Raw genomic sequence first — 21,132 nt, forward strand, 5'->3', positions numbered from 1 at the left:
AGAGCCCTGTTGAGTCTGGAAAGGCCTAACAATCTCTTTAGTAAAATGTGTACTTTCCCAAACAACCTACACAATTTCTCATGAAAGCGCGTGGACTTGAAAGCCGCTTTTGTACCATTTGTGGACTCAGCAATTATCTAATAGCGCAGAAGGAAGCAGGGCCCTTGAGGGATCTATCTTTAAACCCAGAGGAAAAACAGTGTTTTCCATCAGAGAAAGCAGCAGCAGCAGCAGAAGTGGGAGCAGAAACTGATTGTATACACAAGCGCAGTGGCTGATAAGATAAGGCCAGACATACCAATCCAGCGCCTGGGCTTCTCTACGTAGCCCCCCGACCTCCCCCCTTCCATAACAAGGCAAGGGGACGGGGTCATCGGGGGCTGGTGTCTGAGAGAGGAAGGATGTAGCTGTGAATCAGTTGTGTGTGAGAAAGGATACGATCTCTGTTCTTAAGAGCTGAAGCCTTGAATAACATGCAAAAAGGACAACTTACGTATATGGAGTCAGAAAGGCTCAGTCAGAAAAGAAGTATGTTTGAGTGCACAGATACGACTTGCATTATATTCATCATCCATCACTCTGAGGCATTTCTTCTCTCAATCTGATTTTTCAGGCTATAAAATGTCACAAAGTTTCAATAGATCAACACTGGAACCAATTATATTTTATTCTATTGCACCTGCTTTAGTGGTTGGTCTGTCTACTTAGCTCTGTAGTGCTCTGAGACCTCCAACAGCTGGTAGCATAACCTGATAAAAGGAGCACAAAAGTCATCCTTAATGAGTCAACAAAATGCTTTTACTGACTTTTTTAAACTGGAAAAAAGGACAAAAAAAATCCAAGGAGCAATACAAGTTTGACTTTCTAAGCTGGAGCAGAATGGGGAGGGGTGTAAACAGACCTTTAGGAGCCGTGATTGGGCCGGTACACTGTCATTATAATGAACAACAGAAGGGCTGCTGCCTCTTCTCTGTGAGCCAGGGATTAGCAGGACTACCATATCTGCCTCCGAGGGCAATCTGGCCAACCAGATTACTAATCCAGACCTGTTAATATCAGTTTATTTGTCAGGGGCAATACATAAGCATTGTTGCATTTACTTACAGTGCAACCAATGTAATTTATCAAAGACTTTCTAGCCATGGCTAATTTGCAGTCCTTGTCCCTTCAGCTTTTAAGGAATGGCACACACATGGACATGGAAGACAAACCACAGACATAAAAGCTAAAAGTAAAGCAGACATAAAAATGCAGACTAATGACAACTAATAGAAAAAACACTTAAGACCAATAGGTTAAGCAGCTAATTAGCTACTACCTATATTATCTATTTATTAGCTTGCAAGCCAATCACCCTATATAATTACTACTGGAGTGGGGTCAACCTGTATCAGTTTTTCAGGGCTCAAACCAAAAGCCATTACTTTAGTAGTTTATAAGACCGATAACCAATATTAGAATATTCCAGATTAGAACCGATATGCATCCACAATACAAACATGCCATTGCTAAGTTCAGTAATTTCAAAGTTGGTTTAACATGATAGCACATAAATATACCATTATAAGTCAAAAAAGTAAACTTCTCCATCACAAACTACTAAAGATGTAAATGGCTTCTACTCTCATGATGTCGAGCTAATCAGATGTTACAGGTGAAAAATTAAGCAGACTATGGAGAGTGAAAACAGTGCCAGAGAGAAAGACCCTACACTAATACATCCGGCTAATAATTTGTCAACTCTTAGACTGGAGTGACAAACAAAGAGGTGGATTTTGGTGATCAGTGACTAGAAGCATTGCTTACAGTTAATCCAACACAATGTGTGCCATGAAAATTGCATATATAATGTTATATTATATTACACTCTATTATAGTTTGTACCTTAACCTTAATATTAATATTAATATTCATACTACAAAACCAAACTACGCTGTTTAGTGTATATCTTGTATTTCTTATAACCTTGCTCTTCCATACTGCTCATATAACGTCCCATTCTATTGGACTTATTCTGCACTACCTCATGTTCATGTCATCTTACTGTTCTGTACATAATTTACTGCCAACAACTGTACCATGTCACTTCACACAAAAACGTGTCACTTTAATTGCTATTTCCTGCAAAGAATGTTAATTATACTTACTGTCCCTTATTTTTAAATTCCTTATTAGCTTTTGTTCATTTATGTTGTTCATTTCTATTGTCTTTTTTACCACATTTCTCCTGTGTTGTGTTGCTGCAGTGTACAGTTTCCCTGCTGGGGATGAACAAAATGTTACGTGACATGACGTGACATTATGTTACATTACATTACAATACGTTACATTATAATACGTTACATTACATTTCATCATGTTATGTTAGATTACGCTACATTATGTCATGTCATGTGATGTTACATTTCGCTATATTACATTACATCATGTGCGTTACATTACGCTACATTATGTTATGTCATTTGACGTTACATTACGCTACATTGTGTTGCGTTGTGTTGCATTACCATATCTTATCTCATCTTTTTAAAGAAACGTTGCCAATAAAGATTGTTCCTTATCAATGGGGGAATCTTCCCTTCTAACTACAATATAAGTAGACAACAAATTCAACAAACTTATTTGTTTAATAATGCTTAACCTCATCAAATGTCTAAATCTAAATATGTATGCATCTTTTGTGCAATATTATACACGTTGGAATTTTATTCCTTGTGCAATTATACATGCATAAACACATCTGCATGTGCAATAGGGCTATGTGCAATCATATCAACATTTTAAACACACAGGCCAGGGGCAAGTGTGCAATCTTCCTAAGCACATTCATAATCATGCGCAATACATTGGCACTTCAGCCCTTTACCATCTGTAAAATGCACTTAAACACCTTATACACTTCACAGTAATGGGCACTTTATGCCTGGAGCAAAGTCCTAAAGCCAACATTCTGTATTGTTATACATGAGTCTTTGTACTCTCTGTCTCTGTACTGGTAATGTTGTTTGATCTCCATGTGTTGTCTTATTTTATGTATTTTTTTATTTTCTTTCTGCACATGCTTGATGCACACTTTTGAACGTATACCATCAACCTGCCAGGGACCACAGACAAAAATCAGCCAATGGCTACAATCTGGCACATTTACCTACCCATGGTCATTAATGTGCACTGTCCCTTATAATAAATATATGAATAAAACCATGGAAACTGTTTTAGTGACATTTTAGTAGAGCAAAGATTCTTACCTAGACGCTGGATGGAAAGCAAAATGCTGAGATTTTTCTTAAAACAAAGAAGAAAAAAACAACCTAGATTAATTTTTGAAAGGTATCCTCAACCTTGGCTGAGAGTTTAAAAGAGAGAAGAAAAAAGGTAAAAATAACAGAGATTTTCTTTGTATGCTGATTTTGGAAGCATCTATAAATAATTCCCTTCATCTTATCTTCATTCAGCCTCCTTGAAGTGTTTTACAAACTATAAAACTTCACCTGTTAAAAAGTTCACCAAGCACAGTCAGTTTTTCAACTGTAAATAGCTCAACTGGACTCAAACAAGTGTCAGGCAGTTTAGAAGAGCTTTAAAAAGTTGGTAAATCTCACTGACAGTCTTAGTGACATAACAAATAAAGGCTCAGTCCACTATTTTCCCCTAAGGCTGGATTTCTGGTGCTTCCATGCTCATTGAAACAGAGTTAGAAGGGATAGTGGTGATGTTTTCCCTGATGAAATAGCACACCCTTCAGTTCCTTTTTCATGTTATTAATTCTTTTCTTAATGGTTTAAACTGGACGGCCACTGGGATCCATAATGAGTGGTAATGGTAGGGCAGACATCCTCCACACAATGACTCAGTTATTAGAGCCTACAAGGAGTGATTGTTTTAACTGTGAATTCCCTTAAGACAAAATCTAATCCTTTATCTCTGTCAACATGACAAGCATTTAAAAAGCAATGTTCAAGAAACACACAATTGTCCGACTACAACTCTGCTGATTGAAATGGGACAGGAAGGAAAACCACACTTGGCCTGATCATTATCCTTTCAGTCCCAAAATATTTGTCAAAGGAAACTCCTGTTTTCTTTCCAACAGCTAACCTTGATGAAAGATGAAAACCCTCTCAGCGTGAAGGGTAGAACACAAAAAAGCAAATGAGGAAGGTAGGAGGAGAGTCAGAGGTTGAGCTGAGCAGACAGAGAGGGAGCGACAGCTGATAAAAGGGTATAGAAATGGCTGGATGGGACATTATGGTCGAAGAAATGTGTTTGACGAGTGACCTTTCTACCACATCAAGCCAGAACAATGGTCCATTATGGGCTATTGTACCCACTGTGTAATGAACCTTCCTCTTGGCGGTAATGCTGACACAACTGATAGACCAGGGTGAAAGGCGGGAAGTACATGAAAGGAGAAGGTCCAGCAGGATAGGATGGCTGCTCAGAGTCTATTTGAATTTTTAAGATTGGATATTGGGGAATTTTTAAGGATTAGGGGCCAAATAGCTCTAAAGCACTTTGGATGCAATTAACTAGAGCAACATTTTGGTCATTCTTAGGTACAAAGAGGGCTCTTTTGCAACTGCATTGCAATTATTTGACCAATCATCTCTGTACGTGAAGGTTTGCGATTTTATTTAAAAGACATTTTCCTCAGCAATCATCAGTTTACCTTCCAAACTGTCTGTCTTGATTTGTTTGCCTGGCTGGTGGCTGGAGAGCTGAGACTTAAACCTGCAAGGAAATCCATCCATCCAGTCAATCACAGCTGGATTAACCGTAGCCTCTGGCAGTGGCCAATCAATAGGCGCTCTGCAGCGAGGTGTCGAAGCTCAAGGCTGAACCTTGGGAGAGCTGCTTGGTGAAACACAACTTACTGGATCACTGTTTAACACAGAGGCAACCACAGACTTCCACACCCTCAGCGGGATTTCCCTGTCGATATCAGAGTATCTCAGCCAGTGGTTAAATACAAATGAGAGGCATGCTTGTGCTTTTCAGGTGCTTAGGGAGGAGGTACACTTGGTTAGAGTGAGTCAAATACCAAACACTGAGCAAAATAATTAATGCATTGACCTAAGTGCTTCTAAAAGATAATCCCAGGGTACGTGCTATGTGGGCCAAAGTGGACCTACTGTTTTTGGAAGAGCTTTGTTCTAAAACACCAATTTTACTTGATTTCCCTTAGCTCTACTTGCCCCTGTGCTCTCTACAAGCTACAAAATCACATATTTTTGGAATATAAGAATAAATAAAGAACACAAGACTTTTTGCAAAGGCTAAACAGCCAGAATATAAAACTGGATCTGCAATAATGTGTAGGATACAGTGTGTTGTATTTGTCTTGTTGCATTGGTATGTGCCCTTCTGTTTACATGTGGATTTCTGTTAACATTGTTTTATTAATCGAAGTCTATTATTATGGGCCAAGATAAATTTACCCCTAGGGACAAGAAAGTGTATCAAATGGTATGGCATGGTATGGTATGGCATGGTATGGCATGGTATGGTATGGCATGGTATGGTATGGTATAGTATGGTACAGTGTTAATTTCGCGGACTAAAACTATTCATCGACAGCCTTTTATTGACAAAAACTAGACTAAAACTAATAAAGATAAACCTGTGATGACTAAAACTGACAAAAACTAAGTTTAGTTTTGAAATGTATTTTAATTTTAGTCCTGCAGAAGTTATTTTTTACCTGATGTGTTTGTCTTCTGCGTTTGCAGTCTGTAAATATTATTGCTCAATGAATTAAGAGTCTGTGATTTCAAAAAAACAAAAATCAGTTTAAGAGCTCTAGTTTGTTTAACATTACTTCGTTTAAACACCATACTGAATGAATTTATCTTAAACAAAAATGCAAGTAAACGGTAGTATTTTACATTTTAATTTATAGAAAATAATAATAATAATAATAATAATAATAATAATAATTTTTTTGTAAAAAGCACTTTCAAAGTGCTGTACATAAAGTTAAAATAATGAAAATAAACATTTGATAATAAAAACATTTAAAAATCTGAAAATTACTAGAATTAAAGAAATGCTGTGATTAATCCTGATTAATCTCAGTTTAGTGATGTGATTAACTTGATTCATTTTTCTAATCAATTGACAGCACTAATTTTATCACTAAATTTAGTACTGTTTTGTATTGTAGTGTAAATTGTTTCATATTGGATTGTTTTGAAATCATTTTGTATCATAACGTACCACATCTTTTTCAGTAGTGTTGTATGTTATTGTAAAGTATCTTATGCTTAATTTCCTTTCATTTCATATCGTATTGTTTGGTAATGTATTATACTGTATCATATCGCATCTTATTGTTCCGTGACATTTTGTATTGTTTCATGCTGTATCACAAAGTCTTTTATTAGTTAGTATCGTACTGGAGAGTACCTTTTTGTATCTTAAATCATTTTGTATAGTATCCTTATTGTATTGTTTCATACTGACTTGAATCATATTGTCACATAACATGTATTGCATCTCATTGTTTTGTATCATATTGTACTGTATTGTTTTGTATTGTATAGTGTCTTATTGTTGGTTTATTTTGGCATCGTATCATTTAATATTGTTTTATACTGTATGGTTTTGTTGTGTATGTTATTGTTTTGAATTGTACTGCATCTTTGTGTATTCTGTTGTTTAGTTCTATACTGTATCATATCGTATTGCATTGTAGCATACCATAATGCAAAGTAACGTAACATATTATATCCTACTGTGTCGTATCATCACACAGTATCACACAGTTCCATATGTTTCTACTTCTACTACGGAAACATTACATATAATTTTCTGCATCAAGTAATGCTGAAAGCAAAAGAAAGCTGCTTTATTCTGGTCTTCTTCTCATCTTCTTTTTCAGTCTATTTCATAAGAAGCAGAGGCAATGCAACCTGTCACATAAAGTTTAAAAAATTTGGTGTGATTTTTCTTTCGAGGGCCTTCAAATCAACTTCATCTACTTCTGCTGAAGGCAAAATAATCTTAATGAACTGCTTTATATGTCAAAATCATATCCTACTTTCATTTTCCCTATGACAGAAGGGAAATAAGTATGCTTTTATATATATTCATAAGTTTCATAGAGCAGAGATTTTCACCCTGTAGGATACAGACATTTCCATGATAGAAAGCCAAAGAACAGTCAAAGATGTTAGAGGTACATACTACAAAAACAGCTTCCACACTACATTGTGAGTCAGTCTCCTACTATAAAGATGTTCATTGACTGAGATAAAGGTAAAACTGCTACCTGTATTATACAAAACAGTCCTCAATGGACTGCAGAGGTTCAGCATATTTCAAACTTTATCACGGTTATAAACACACACGACTCTGACATTTGAGCACAAGAATAACAGTCAATCTACGGGATTGGATTAACATACAAAGGGACTACTCCGATACCCAGTACAACAACTGAATCCTCTGACGTGGCATTTGCGTTAACCTCATGCCAATTAAAAATAAAGACTTGGCTATTACCATATTATGGGACTATCTGCTCTGCAGGCGTAAAGAAAGAATTACAAACTAAATTTTGATAACAAGCAACTGCAGGGAGTAATGACTCCTGCCCCTACACCAAGAGCAGGGGAATTAATTAGCTGGCGAGGCAGTAATGGCCTTGGCATTTACAAACCGCAGCCCCAAAATACTGGCACACTGCCCGACTGACATTTAGTTTGGTGAGGAGAGAGAAAGAGGGAGGCAGAGGGAGAGAGACTTACTCACTGGGGGCTGTTTGGTTTAAGGCACTCAACCGATCAGAGGTAAAAAATCAGAATTTATTGCTTTTCTCAATTTCTACTCATTTTTAAAGACACAAAACCTTGATTTATTAAACAATTTACATAGTATTGTTGCACTGAAGGGTTTATTTACAGCATCGAACATTTCCATTTTGTTGGGTCAATAAACTGTCAGAGAGGGAATTCTTTAAGTCTGATTGTTGCAAGATTGAAAATGCTTGGTGGTCTGGAACTCCAAGACCGCTGGTTTCCAACTAATCTTTTATTGGGATTACTCTGTTGCTCAATAGTGGAGGCAAAATCTGTAAAGCCATGGTGCTGCTGAAGTAAATTTTCTTTTTGTAGAGTTCTGTCAACATACTTTTGGGGTGGGATCTCTCAAACAAATTTGGAGGTTCAATCCCCAGATCCTGCAGTCACATGACAGGATTGTCCTTGGGCCCGTACTGACAGTAACCATGGCCAACCTATGCCAGTGGTTCTCAACATGGGGGACGGGGCCACCTTGGGGTTGTGAGACACTGAAAAGGGGTTGCCAGATGCCTTAGTAAAAAACATATATTTAAAAAATCTTTCAAATTGTATATTTTAACCACTTTATGATAATAAAATTAGCAAAAAAAAATTTAATTTGAATTAATTTATCCACCAATTGCCACTTAACACCAATTTTGACTCATTTTAACAAATTTTCACCAACTGTTGCCACTTTAAAGCCATTTTTGCCATTTTTAATCCTATTCCACCTTCATTTAAGCCCATTTATTGTTTTTAAGAAGGCTTTATGTTACAGCACATTGAATAAAAAAAGATATTTGTTGCTTTGACAACAGTGGCTATTACTCGGGTAAACATGAGTATGGATATCACAGCCAAACTTTACAATGGATCATGATTTTGCCGACCTCCATCGGTCCCCAGTTTTGCTGGGGAAAGCACTCGCCCTTATGGGCGGCCTTGTGTGCACATGCCTATTTTTGAACATGCATGGCTGTGTTCAACCACCTTCAGGTACAGTGGGGGTCCCTGGCCTCTGGCACCTTTATTTCGTGGGTATTTCAGGCTGAAAAGTTTGATGCCACTAACTGGTTCATAGTAGATGGCAGTCGTGGTTCCTTGAGTTTAAAACTAGATTTGAGATCAAATGGACCATTTTACTACCAATCACATTGGCCACAAACTTTATTCATTTGATTTCCCTCATAATGTATTAGGAAAATTTAAAAAAAATCTCAAACAGATGTTGCTGAAATACAGAAAAATTAAAAGCAGAAAACTGCATAAGACACTTAAAGCCACAGCTAAATTAATTTTGCATCCTTGTGCATTTTAACTTCAAGCAGCTTTAAAGAGCGTCAGTAAAGCAAAGGAGCGGAGGCGACCCAAAGGCTTTAATTTGGCTATGCACTTTGTAACTATGATCAAGGCTTTCTCTGAGCACGCTTTGTTGTTTTGGCTTTTAAATGTTGTGATTGATCCCTACTGAAAATAAATTATTACATTCACTGGACTCTCTATGACTCACACAGCTCAGAGGAGCTGTAGTTATGACCGTTTTTCATTCTCTGATGCCGGATCCTTTTACAGTGAGAATATTTATAAAGAATCTGACAGCATTTAACAAGTACAACAACATGGCATACCTCTCCTGCTCCATCCTCATCTTCATTGTCTCTTCATCTGAAGCCTGCGTCTCCTCCTGCCTCCACTTGCTGGAGCCTTTACGGTCCATCTTTTCCCCCGGCCGCTCATCCTTTCGATGCTTTCCAAACCTAGAAAATATAGAAAGGCACGGTCAATATCTTGTACAACATTTAAAGGAAATGTTGTAGTGTGAAAATATCAGTCATCAGCTGAAAGGCTGAAGGTCCCGGGTCAATTCAAAGACACTTTTAACAATATTTAACAGTTTAAAAATGGAAAATTCTGCCACCAGAGGGCTCTCAATCAAATTAAAATAGTAACAAAAGATGACCTCCAGGGTCACAGGGACCAAATCCAACAGACCAAAATCATGCTTCTTAGGTAAACTGGTGACTCTAAATTGGCTGTGGTGTCAGCATTCCTGGTTGTTTGTCTGTATTTGTCCACTGAGTCCTCTGGGCCAAAAAAAAAGGACCATCCAGATTGATGTCAACTCAAAATTTGAAAGGAAGCATCTCTGATGGTGTGGGGGTGTATTAGTGCCTGTGGCATGGGTAACTTGCACATCTGTGAAAGCAGCATTAATACTGAGAAGTGCACAGGCCCTGTTTTCAGGGACATCCCTGCTTATTTCAGAGACAATGCCAAGAGATGAGTTACAACAGCATGGCTTCAAAATAAATGGGGGCAGTGCCTACCTTTCTTCCATTGGAAACATATGGCACATTATCAAGTAAAAGACATGACAGTGTAAGATGTACATCTAGTAAGAATGTGGGAAAAAATCCACTTTAATAATTCAACAATCAGTATCTCCATTCCTTAGACGTCTACATAGTGTGACAAATGAGTAAACATGCTCCTGTCCCAACTTTTTTGGAACATGCTGCAGGAATCAAATTCAGAATTCATGCATCTATCCAGAAAAAACAGTAGAGTTACCAGTCTGAGCATTAAATATCTTGTCTATGAGTTGTATTTAATTGATATACAGTAGTTCAAGAAACTGTTTGCATATCACTGACTCCATTCTACACAACATCCCAACTTTTTTGACATTCTGGTTTGTAATTAATATAGACATCTTAGTGCAACTTGACTCAGTATGTATTCTCTTCATATTTATGATAGTTCTCTCCACTAACACTGCCCTCCAGAGCCTTAAAAGTAACTTAAAGTGAAGTGATCTGAGTGAAAATGTCAGTTTTCAGTGATCAGGGAAACAGCCCGCAGGTACAGCTTAACAGTCGATCAGGCCCTCAAACAAACCATCTGAAAAGTACTTTCCACAAGTTCAAACCCCATTCAGCTCGTTTAAAGCAGGTGGCGTATAGACGCGGCCCATCACGGTAATTATATTCATAGGGAGGGAGTTACGCTTAACGAAATAGGAGCTATTGCTGAGATATTTCAGCTTGATTGACTCAGTACAAAGCTGCAGCCTGTTGAAGAAATGACTTTGGCACAGCACTCGCTTCTACAATGAACCTCCATGATTATTCACAGGGAAATTGGTCCACAGAGAATATCTACGAGTTCTAAAGAGACAACGCTGGGAGAAACCAGAGAGGTGTGTGCATGTGTAATGAAAGAGACAGACGGTGGAGAATGAGACAAAAAATAAAGAACTTGGGCAAAAAGAGGCGTAATGAATGAAACATTAAGATGGAGAACTAAAGTGATGAATGCAAAGACAACCTTGAGAGTTTGGTGTTTCTGTGCAAGAGGGAGATAATAAGGTGAAAACAGAGAAAGAAAGCAAAGAGAGAAAGAAATTCTGCAGATCAAAAGCAGATAAAATATATATAAAAACCCTTAAGGTTGTATGTGCTTGTTTACAAATGAAAGAGGAAAAGTATAAATTGCCCGATAAGAGCTAGAAAATAAAGGCAAGCTGAGATTGGAGCGCTGCGAACATGAGCATGAAAAACAATACAGAAGAAAGAGAATTGAAAACAGGAGAAGTAAGGTAAAATCAATGAGAGAAACACAGAAACAGAAAGAACAACATAGAGAACCCTGTGGTGTGGGTGTAGGTGTGGAAGAAACACAAACAAAAGAGAAAAAAAACAAAAAACAAATCTGAGAGCGGGAATAAAGGTGAGATGGAAGCTGAAAGAAAACTGGAGGAACATACAGTATTGTGAGCAACAAAAAGGACCGTGAAATCAAAGAAATGACAGACTAAAACTACAAAGAATGGCAAAAATCACAGTCATTCTGGACTCAATTTGATGCTGAACAACTTTTCTTTCAACTATCCAGAGCTTTGTTGGGTTTTCCAAACCATTAAACACATCCTCTCTTATTTCTGCCAATTTTCATCTTGAAAATGGCTTGTCCAAACAAAATATGCCTAGTATGTCCTATCTGAGCAGAATTACCTTGTCTAAATATTCCTCACTAACAAAATGGCTGTCCTGCACCATCGTACTGGCCCAGTCCACTAAAGCCCAGCGGAAACAGTGCCGTAGCAGAACACATCCTGCACGGCCTCGGCTCCATGTGAACCAAGAACAGAAAACACAACTGGAGTGAATGTGGTTCACAGATGCTGCCCAGATGTTCAGCATCTCGCCTTTCATACTCTGCCATGATCTCTCAAAAATATGCATCACAGATATTGGATAGCTACCGCTGGATGTGGTTTTCTATCAACATGAGCCAGTGATCTGTCAGACTGTGTGAAGTTTTTCTAACAACCAATAACAGAAATAAAACTTTTCACCGTTTATGATTATTTGTTGTGGTTTCCTTGGCTTTTATTGATATGATGCAGAAAGACAGGCAACGCAGGGAGAGAATGGGGAATGACATGCATGAAACAGCATCACAGGTTGAGGCAGCAACTGGTGCAAAAGGGACCACAGCTTCCAAGCCACTTTTCAGATTTATTTTAGAGACAAGCAACGAAAAAGAAGAAAAAGTGGAACTGAAGTGTAAAGAAGTCAAAGACACTGCCTTGTTACTCTGCCAGAGCTACCAGAAGCCATGCTGGGGACCTCCGGTATCATTTTCCATCCTTGTTAAAATGTCACAGTTCTGTAATATAAAAATAACTCAAAGATATATTATTGCAGAACTTTTTCCAGCTTTAATATAACCAATAGCACAAACAATTAAATTGAGAAACAACCAAAATATTTTGGGAGGATTTAACCTCCTAAAATATACATTTAAACCTGGTTGCATAAATATGCACACCCTAAGACTGAAACTGACGCACATTTTGCATTCATCATTCAGTCCGGGATAGGCGCATTTGATCGCAGCAGAATTTGCCCATTCTTCCTTGCAAACGCACTCAGAATCTGTCAAGATTATGAGGTCATTTCTTTTGCAACCTTTTCTTCAGGTAACCACAGATCATTCAGATGTAACTGGGTCTGGACCCACACTTTTGAGCAGCATAGGTAAACTGATTACCAGTGTGGTAAATATGTGACAAAGTAAATTTTGTGAGGAAATTTCTATACTAGAGGACAATCAGACAGGATTTAAATAGAACTACTCCACCAAAGATTGTATTTTCTTACTAAAACAAACTGAAACAAAGAGGGAGACGCAGAATGAGAGAAGAGGGAGATGCAAACATAGAATAGGGAGACGCAAACAGAGAAGAGGAAGATGCAAGAAGAGGGAGAAGCAGAAAAAGAGAAGTGGCAGATGCCAAAGATGACAAGAGAAAGGGCCAGAAGGAGCAGAGAAGGACATGCAAACATAGAGAGGATGGAGGTGCAAAAAGAGAAAAGAGGGAGATGCACACAGGGAGGAAACAGAGATGAAGAAGAAGAGATGAGGAAGATGCAGAAATAAAAAAAGGAGGAGATGCAGACAGAGAGAAGACAGAGATGCAGAAGGAAAGAGGCTAGCCAGAAGAAAAGAAGAAGAAGATACAGAAGGAAAGCAGAAGAGGGAGACGCACATAGAGAAGAGGGAGATGCAAAATGAGAAAAGACGGAGATGCAGACAGGGAGAAAAGGGAGATGCAAAAAGAGAAGTGGAAAAAGAAGGAAGAAGGAGATGCAGAAATAAAGAAGGGGAAGATGCAAAAATAGAAAAGAAGGAGATGCAGACAGGGAGAAGAGGGAGAGGCAGAAAAAGAGAAGAGGTAGGCATCTAGGATGACAAGAGGAAGAGCCAGAAGGAGAGAAGATGGAGATGCAGAAGGGAAGAGGCGAGTCAGAAGGAAAGAAGGAGAGACAGAAATAGTGAAGAGGGAGATGCAGAAGGAAGGCGATGCAGAAAGGGAAAAGAGGCAACTGCTGAAAGAGATACATCAATGCAGTGTAACAAGAATACAATATATAATAACTTTTTTTTCCTGCGTATAGCTAAAATGCCAATAAAGTAGGACATTATTCATGAAGAATAAGCAGTAGCCACGTTTGATATTTTTAATACGTAAGCCCATAATATGATAATGATAAAATGTTAGGTTAAAGGACAGCTTTTCTTCGTCTCCCACAAATAATCATCATAAAATTAAGCTCCTTTTGCCACACTTTCAACTTAACTTGGCCAAGTGTGATTGTTAACGTTTGACTTCCAGTCTTAATTAAGAGCAAAGTTTAATTTGCTTAAACTTTCACTCAATGACACATGTTCTTTGTTCCATGCAATGCAGAAAAAGAGGCTGCCATCACTGTCAAAGAAATATCCAATTCTTCTTGCTGCTGTACCCTTTTTTTCCCATAATTGCAAACAGAAACCCATGAAGTCACTGGAATATCTGGAAAGAATATCTGTCAATGTCTGCAGTAATTGTAACACATTGCTGGGATTACCCAGAGTCTTGACTGAAATGTGAGTCAAAATTAAATTAGTCTTTGGTGTTCCTTGGCTACTACAGCAATGCAATAAATTTGCTCTAAAATTCTTGTGAAATAATTTATTTCTGAATTTAGCATTAGCCTACAGTCCATTGACACACTGTAACTTTGTCAGAGCTTTCCAGTCAAGTTAAAGTGGATCACAACATGGAAAGAAGGATTAAAATCTTATGTGATTAACTATTTAAACTTTCCAGACACTCAACAGCCCACAAATGACAACACATGGTGATGATGTGGAGTGTGAAACAGACCAAGAGATGGGAAAGAGGATGGGAAACCGCAGTGAGGATGCGGGGAAGCTTAGAGACTAAGGTCCATTACCTGATTAATTTAACTGCGGCCGCCAGAAACGCTCAGAGTGACGGCTCGCTGTTAATGCTAAGAGCAGGAGCGATCTATCACCACCAGAGACGGTTGACACTTTCTCTCTCCACACCACTAACTTTCATTAACGGCCTCTTAAAGACAGACTTACTCTCCGCTTCACAGACACACAAACACCAACACGGTGAGATTTATGTCTGAATATGAAAACTTTGAAGACGAGGAACAGTATAAACCATGACACCGGGGTGTTTAATAATCTTTTATTCCAGGCACAGTTTGGCAGCTCGTCTCATTTGCCAGACGCTATCGATAAAGAGGCTTTGACTGGATTCTGTGGTTTAAAAAACATCCTCAAAATGTCAAGGATCCGGCTAATTTAATTCAGCAGACCAGCCATGTGTCACTCCTAATCCTTTAAACTCAAAAAAAGTGAAAACAAGTCTGGAGGAGTCACGAATAGTTTTTGATGGCATATTGGACATGAAGCAAAACTTAAATGTCAACCAAACAGAGACTGTCAATACATCAAAAAGTACAAAATTTAGGATAATGTCAGGAATTAATGTCACTTAAACAGAATCAAAAGATAGCATCACAGAAATATCAGAAAAGCCATGATAATTCAGAAATGATGGTTGGGATCTGTCTGAAAGTTTGATAAATGTGAGTTAGTGTTACACATTTACTGCTGAGAGAAACATTATGACTTAACTCGCCAAATGGATAGTGAGAGTCTAACAGCTCAAATCAATCAGTAACTCCTGATTAATTGGAGGTCTAAGACTCCTGTTGTTTTAGACTATATTTGGGGCTTTTTTGCCTTTATGTTTGAAAGTACAGCTGAAGGGAGATTGCCATTTTGTGGAGAGGAAGTGGGGGAAGACATGCCAGGACTGGGACGAACTCGTTCAACCACTTTGTCAAGAACTGTGGGCTCTGTATGTGGGCTCTGATCCACAAACTGAGCTACACTGGCATCAGATATCTAAGATTTATTCAGGTGTTTTGACAGCTCTCCATCTTATCATTGGGGAAACAAAAAAATACAATAAAAATGGGTGTTTGAGGAGACCCCTTGCCTCCAAACCCCTGGCTAGGAGTGGAAAACTGCATAGATTTTGGTAAAAAAAAATCACGATATGTATCTTTTAGACCCTTAATAATGACATGACTAATTCTATGAGTTCAATATTTACTTCTGAAGTTTGAAGGATTCTGCTGCCTGTCAGGTTTTGCAGTCATAATAATAACTATAACAAATCAACCACAGAAATCTCATAAGTGGGATAAAGGAGGAGCTGGGGTGGAGGAGGGTTGCAAAAAGCAGATTACAGAGAGCAGCAAAGCATAGCCAGGCTAGAGTAGCTTACATATGGCAGCATGAATGCCATATGATTGGTCAGTTGTGTGAAGCAAATCAGCTGGCTGTCAGCTGATGAGTGTTTGTGTGAGAGCAACTGATTTCAATCACATGGCAGCGCTTGGCACTGTTGCCTGTCAAACCTAACACTATATACTTAATTGTCAAATAAAAAACATTTGGTAATGACTAAAAATTGAAGAAATTTGGGTTGGATTTGTCATTAAGGGGACATATTATGCAAAAATCACTTTTCAGGTTTTTCTTACAACAACATGTGCCCCTGGCCTGCCCACAGTCCCCCCAAGAATCAGAAAAGTTCATCCCCTCCCCTCTTCCTTTGCCTTTCAGAGGTTGCTACAGGCCTGGGGCTATGGATATTAATAAGCAGGCTATCTTGCTAACTCTTGTGGCCTAATGTACTTTTTCTGGTCTTAGTCCATTACTAATAATAATGTCCTTATTATGTTTTCATTTACTTTCAGCTTAACTAATTATCAAGAGGAGGCAAAGTCTGATGGTGGAGAAGTGATTAAGTGTTAAACAGGTCCTAAAATAGCCACCATACACCATGCAAACTCTCACCGTAGCCCTTCTTCTGCTTTCCTAAAGTCAAGGTTACATTTTATCACTCCATTATTGGGATCTAAAAACAACAGAGTTATCACTCCATTTTTCCTCCATTCAACATTTTTTATATTCTGCTAAATAATGAGCCTAACAGCCTCATAAGGCATCCAGCCAAGACTTAATTTGTAGGCACAGCTGGGACTACAAGCAAGAAATTACAATGAACAAACATTATCAGCAGCCTGTGATTCAGGCCTAATAATAAACATCTTATCTTACATCATGCTCCGCTTTGTTCCCTTGAACAGAACATGACGTAAGAAGGTCCAATCATCCTTGAGAAAAACTCGACAGAGAAATGCAAATGTAAGTTTCTGATAAAACCCAGGAGCAGACAGCTAGAACGGTCACAAACAAGCCTCGAGGGGGGGCATCTCCTGTAACATCACGCTTTGTCACAGCGTGAGCCTTTTCTGAGTTCTGATTTGTTCACACACATATATGCACACAAACTCTCAAACAGCGCTGCAAAATTAGCGCAGCTCTCGAATTTCTGGGCAATGACCGTCCTTGGTGGTGCCAAGCTAACAGACTGGGTGTTGCTTCTGAGTCCAAGAGATGAGCAGAGTGACAGAGAGACAGAGAGAGCGATGGATGCAGAGCTGGCAGGCGTTGCTGTTGGCAGGACTTGATGGTAATGAGGCTTTGATTGGGACTGAGTGTGAGGCCTTCGAGACATGAGAGGGTCAGACGGTGGCGGCTCTGTTGATCTACACGCCTCTCTCGCTCCTGATCCACCCTCCAACATGCAAACACACATCAAAGTACGTCTCCCTGACGCTCCTGCGCCGAAGCCTTCACTCACCCGTTCACACGCTCAATCACACGACACTCATGGCGAGCTCTCGACGCTCTGTAAAGCCACTCGGGGGAACCAACTTGCTCACATCACATTTTGAAGTGTGGTCGCCCGCACTTTTGTACGCTTTAAAAGCACAGTAACGTGGTTGTCGACACATCCACCCTCTGTGCTTTGGGCCAACACAGACATTTGCATTCTGTTTCATGGTGACATGTTGACGCTAACAGAAGTGCAAGTTCTGCTGTTTTTTCTCTCCACCACCTTTTAGTAACATATTTGCTGCTAAGTGCTCACTGTCATGGTGTTTGTTAAACTGTAGCTCCCACTTTTCACCTGTCAATCAAACAATGTGGGAGTAAAAAGGAGGTTTTTTTTATGGATTTTCTGTTAATTCAACTTCAGGCGTCGCTATGTGGTGTTTCCTCGTTGACAAGTGAGATGTGAAACAACAAGAAAAAAAATGAATTCAAGCAAATTGCAAATTTCTTTTGAACTGTCAGTTTGGAAAATACAACTCCAATTCCAAAAAAAAAATGGTGCGCTGTGTAAAATGTAAATAAAAACAGAATGCATTGACTTGCAAATCTCATAAATCCGTTTTTAATTCACAACAGAACATAAGTAGGTGTTGAAAATGAGATATTTTACCATTTCAGTGAGAACACTGGCTGATTTTGAATCTCATGGCACCAAGACATCTAAAAACGGAAGTAGGGACAGGGCAACAGAAGGCTGGAGAAGTAAATGGTACAACCCAGCCAGCATGTTCTTGTGGGCTACAGTATGGGTCCCATGTGGGTTTGTCTGTAGGTTTAAAGGAGGCTCCACCTGAGCCTCCACCCACATGGGCAATCACAGGTTGGGCCACCATGGACCCATGGGCAAAACCACATGGGACCTGTAATGTAGCCCACATATAACCCATATGGGGTCCACATGGACATGCTGGTTGGGAAATGAAAAACAGCTTTTGGAGCATTTTGCAACTAATCAGGTTAATTGGCGACAGATCAGTAACATGACTGGGTATAAAAAGAGTATTTTAGAGAGGCAGAGTCACTCAGAAATTAAGATGGGCAGAGATTTGCTAGTCTGTGAAAAATTGTGTCTAAAAAAGGCCTCAACATAAAATTTCTGAAGACTTCGAATACCCCACCAATCAAATCTCTTAAGCAAGGAAGAGGACTGAAGGTCAGTATTGCATGCTCATGATGGGTCCCTCAGGCAGCACTGCATTTAAAACAGCCAGAAATATTGTGTAACTTCTCAGGAACACTTCTAGAAATTATTCTGACAACACAATTCATGGTGCCATCCACAAATGCAAGTTAAAGTTGTATCATCAAAGAAGAAGCCATATATGAACATGATCCAGAAACACTGCTGTCATCTCTGGGACAAGGCTCATTTAAAGTGGACTGAGGCAAAATGGAAAACTGTTCTGTGGTCAGATGTATAAAAATTTGAAACTTTTTTTGGAATGTGCAGGTCACAACTTGTCCACAAGAGCGTTTTGGAGTTGTTGGATTGTATATTTGATGAGTTTGATGAGGGAAAGCCAAAAATACCGTCTGTCTCCATTGAGTTGGCACAGCAGCTCTGAACTTGGCAGCGCTGATCTAAAAATAGCTTGCACGGACAACTAAAGGTAACGAACCTATTCCTAAGACTATAGGGATTATGGCAATGGGCAAATTTGCCAAAATGTTAAAGTATCCCTTTTATATCAAAAACTAAACAAAATTACACTATGTACACCTTTCTGCACCGTGAAAATAATTCTCTGGATGAAGGTGAAGTGTCTTTGCAAATAACGCAGTACTTGAGCTAAAATTACAAAATTTGATTTGGTTGTGCTCAATTGTTGAATCTGAATGGGCACTTTGAAATAAGCATGTGATGAAAAAGACATAAAAATGAGCCTGAATCCTGATTATTTTGGAGCACACTGCTCTGCCTGCCAGTAAACCAGCATGCATGGATCATGAGGCGGTCAGGCACAGTTTAAATGGAGCAGATCTGATGCTGGCAGTATCGAGCCAACCACAGCGCTACAACACTGATGTTCTGAATAACAAACCGCTAATGGTTATCATGTGGGAGGAGGTTTTAATGAGTGCTGTGTTTAGTGGTGTTAATAGAGAGCCATGTAACATGTTTGGATTTGTGATGCTAGCATAGAATTTGTAAAGATTCCTACAACGTCCATCACTTTGTCTCTTATCAATAACTCCAGCAGAATTTTTCTATGTGCATCCTATGAATCACTCAGCTGTGTCTGTATGTGACTGCTTGACATCTCTCCTCTCTCCTAGAAGTAAGCTGTTGTTGCAAGTGTTACCACCTGTTTGACACAGAGCTCTGATTGGTTTTCACCCTACGGCTCCCTGGAGGGCCAAATAGCTCAATTTCAGCATGACAGCCCAGTCATTCACTCTCATTCACAAACAATGTCAGTCTCTGTGTCTCATACTTTTACTGCTGCCTGTCATTTTCAGCTCTCCCTTTTGTCTTTTGCAGACTACTCCTCTATCTTTCAGAACCTATCAGTGCAAAAAGTATCATTTTATTACTTTTATTAGTATTTAGGAGCTTAAATTTGACATGAAAACCCCATAAAGACAGTTCTAGAGAGTGTTTATTTTTCCTTTTATTGACAAATGATAACCATGAGCATAGTTTACTGTGGAGACAGAGAACATTACTGAGAGTTCAGAGATTTGCAAGCCATAGACAGACAGACAGCACTCTGTAAGCCTCCTGCTAAGTCAAACATCTAAGGCCTGTAGAAATGACAACTGAACTGGTGCACTTTCAAAGTAAAAGCTTGATCTGTTTAACGCCCACTTTGAGCTTGTTAAGTTTTCATGAAATGCTTTTATTCTGAAGTTTTTTCCTGGAAAGTTATTTAGTAAAATAAGTTAATTAGATGATCGCTGAGCTCTTTCTTTGAGTCACTTTTCTGTGCTTGTTTAGGTACCCTTATTATTATTATTATTTAACCCTCTGGGCCCTAAACTATTTTTTTGATCATTTTGTCTCACCTGAACTTATTGTCTTAAAATGCTTGCAAAAGATCAACCCTGTGTCAACCCTGTGGCGCGCAATCAAGCTCTAAAGATCAGTTTTTTCAGGGCAACCAGGGCTTTAAGAATATGTGTAACTTGAAATTTTAAAAAAGTTATGACAGTTATGTGTTGTGACACAGTAATCCATAATGACTAAGTTGTTTTTTAGCACAAACTTCTTCTTCCATCTCTTGGGGACCAAAAACTGATAAAAATATAATTCTGTGACAAAAAGTCTTCAAAAAACTCATATATTTCCAAAAAAGTCCTTGTCTTCTTTGAATTGACAGCATTTTTGCCAGTTGTTTCCACATTTTTTTTGCCCATGGCACACCTAAATTCAAGCCAAAATCTGAAGGCACATCATGTTCATGTTCATGCACTAAAACACATGACACAGTATTGCACAAACAATGTTTCAAAGAATACTTTCTCACAAGCAAAGAAGAAACTGGAGCACATAAGTCACATTCACACAATTTAATCAGGTGCAGAGGACTAACGTTTTTGACGCTAGAGTCCAGGGACTCCAAAGAAGACGTAGTGCACATTTTATGTTAGTCCTCTGCACCCGATTAAATTGCATGAAAGTGACTCGTGCTCCAGTTTCTTCTTTTGAGTTGCTTATGAGAAGCATCCATTGAAAGACCCTTTATACATAACCAGTCTCTTCTGAGAACACTGACCCCCTCCTATG

At 38.8% G+C, this 21,132-nt stretch overlaps 1 protein-coding gene across 3 annotated transcripts in view; it reads right to left on the reverse strand.

Annotated features, from left to right (window-relative positions):
- The window catches only part of LOC121520462 (partitioning defective 3 homolog), a 443,160-nt gene that overhangs the window by 103,691 nt on the left and 318,337 nt on the right, over nucleotides 1-21,132 (reverse strand). For all 3 annotated transcript variants that reach the window (XM_041803924.1, XM_041803923.1, XM_041803922.1), the window contains one exon: nucleotides 9,413-9,541. In XM_041803924.1, coding sequence (XP_041659858.1) covers nucleotides 9,413-9,541 — 129 coding nt within the window. The remainder of the gene's footprint in view (nucleotides 1-9,412; nucleotides 9,542-21,132) is intronic.

The sequence above is a fragment of the Cheilinus undulatus genome, linkage group 13 (genome assembly GCF_018320785.1).
Source record: "Cheilinus undulatus linkage group 13, ASM1832078v1, whole genome shotgun sequence".
Lineage (NCBI taxonomy): Eukaryota > Metazoa > Chordata > Actinopteri > Labriformes > Labridae > Cheilinus > Cheilinus undulatus.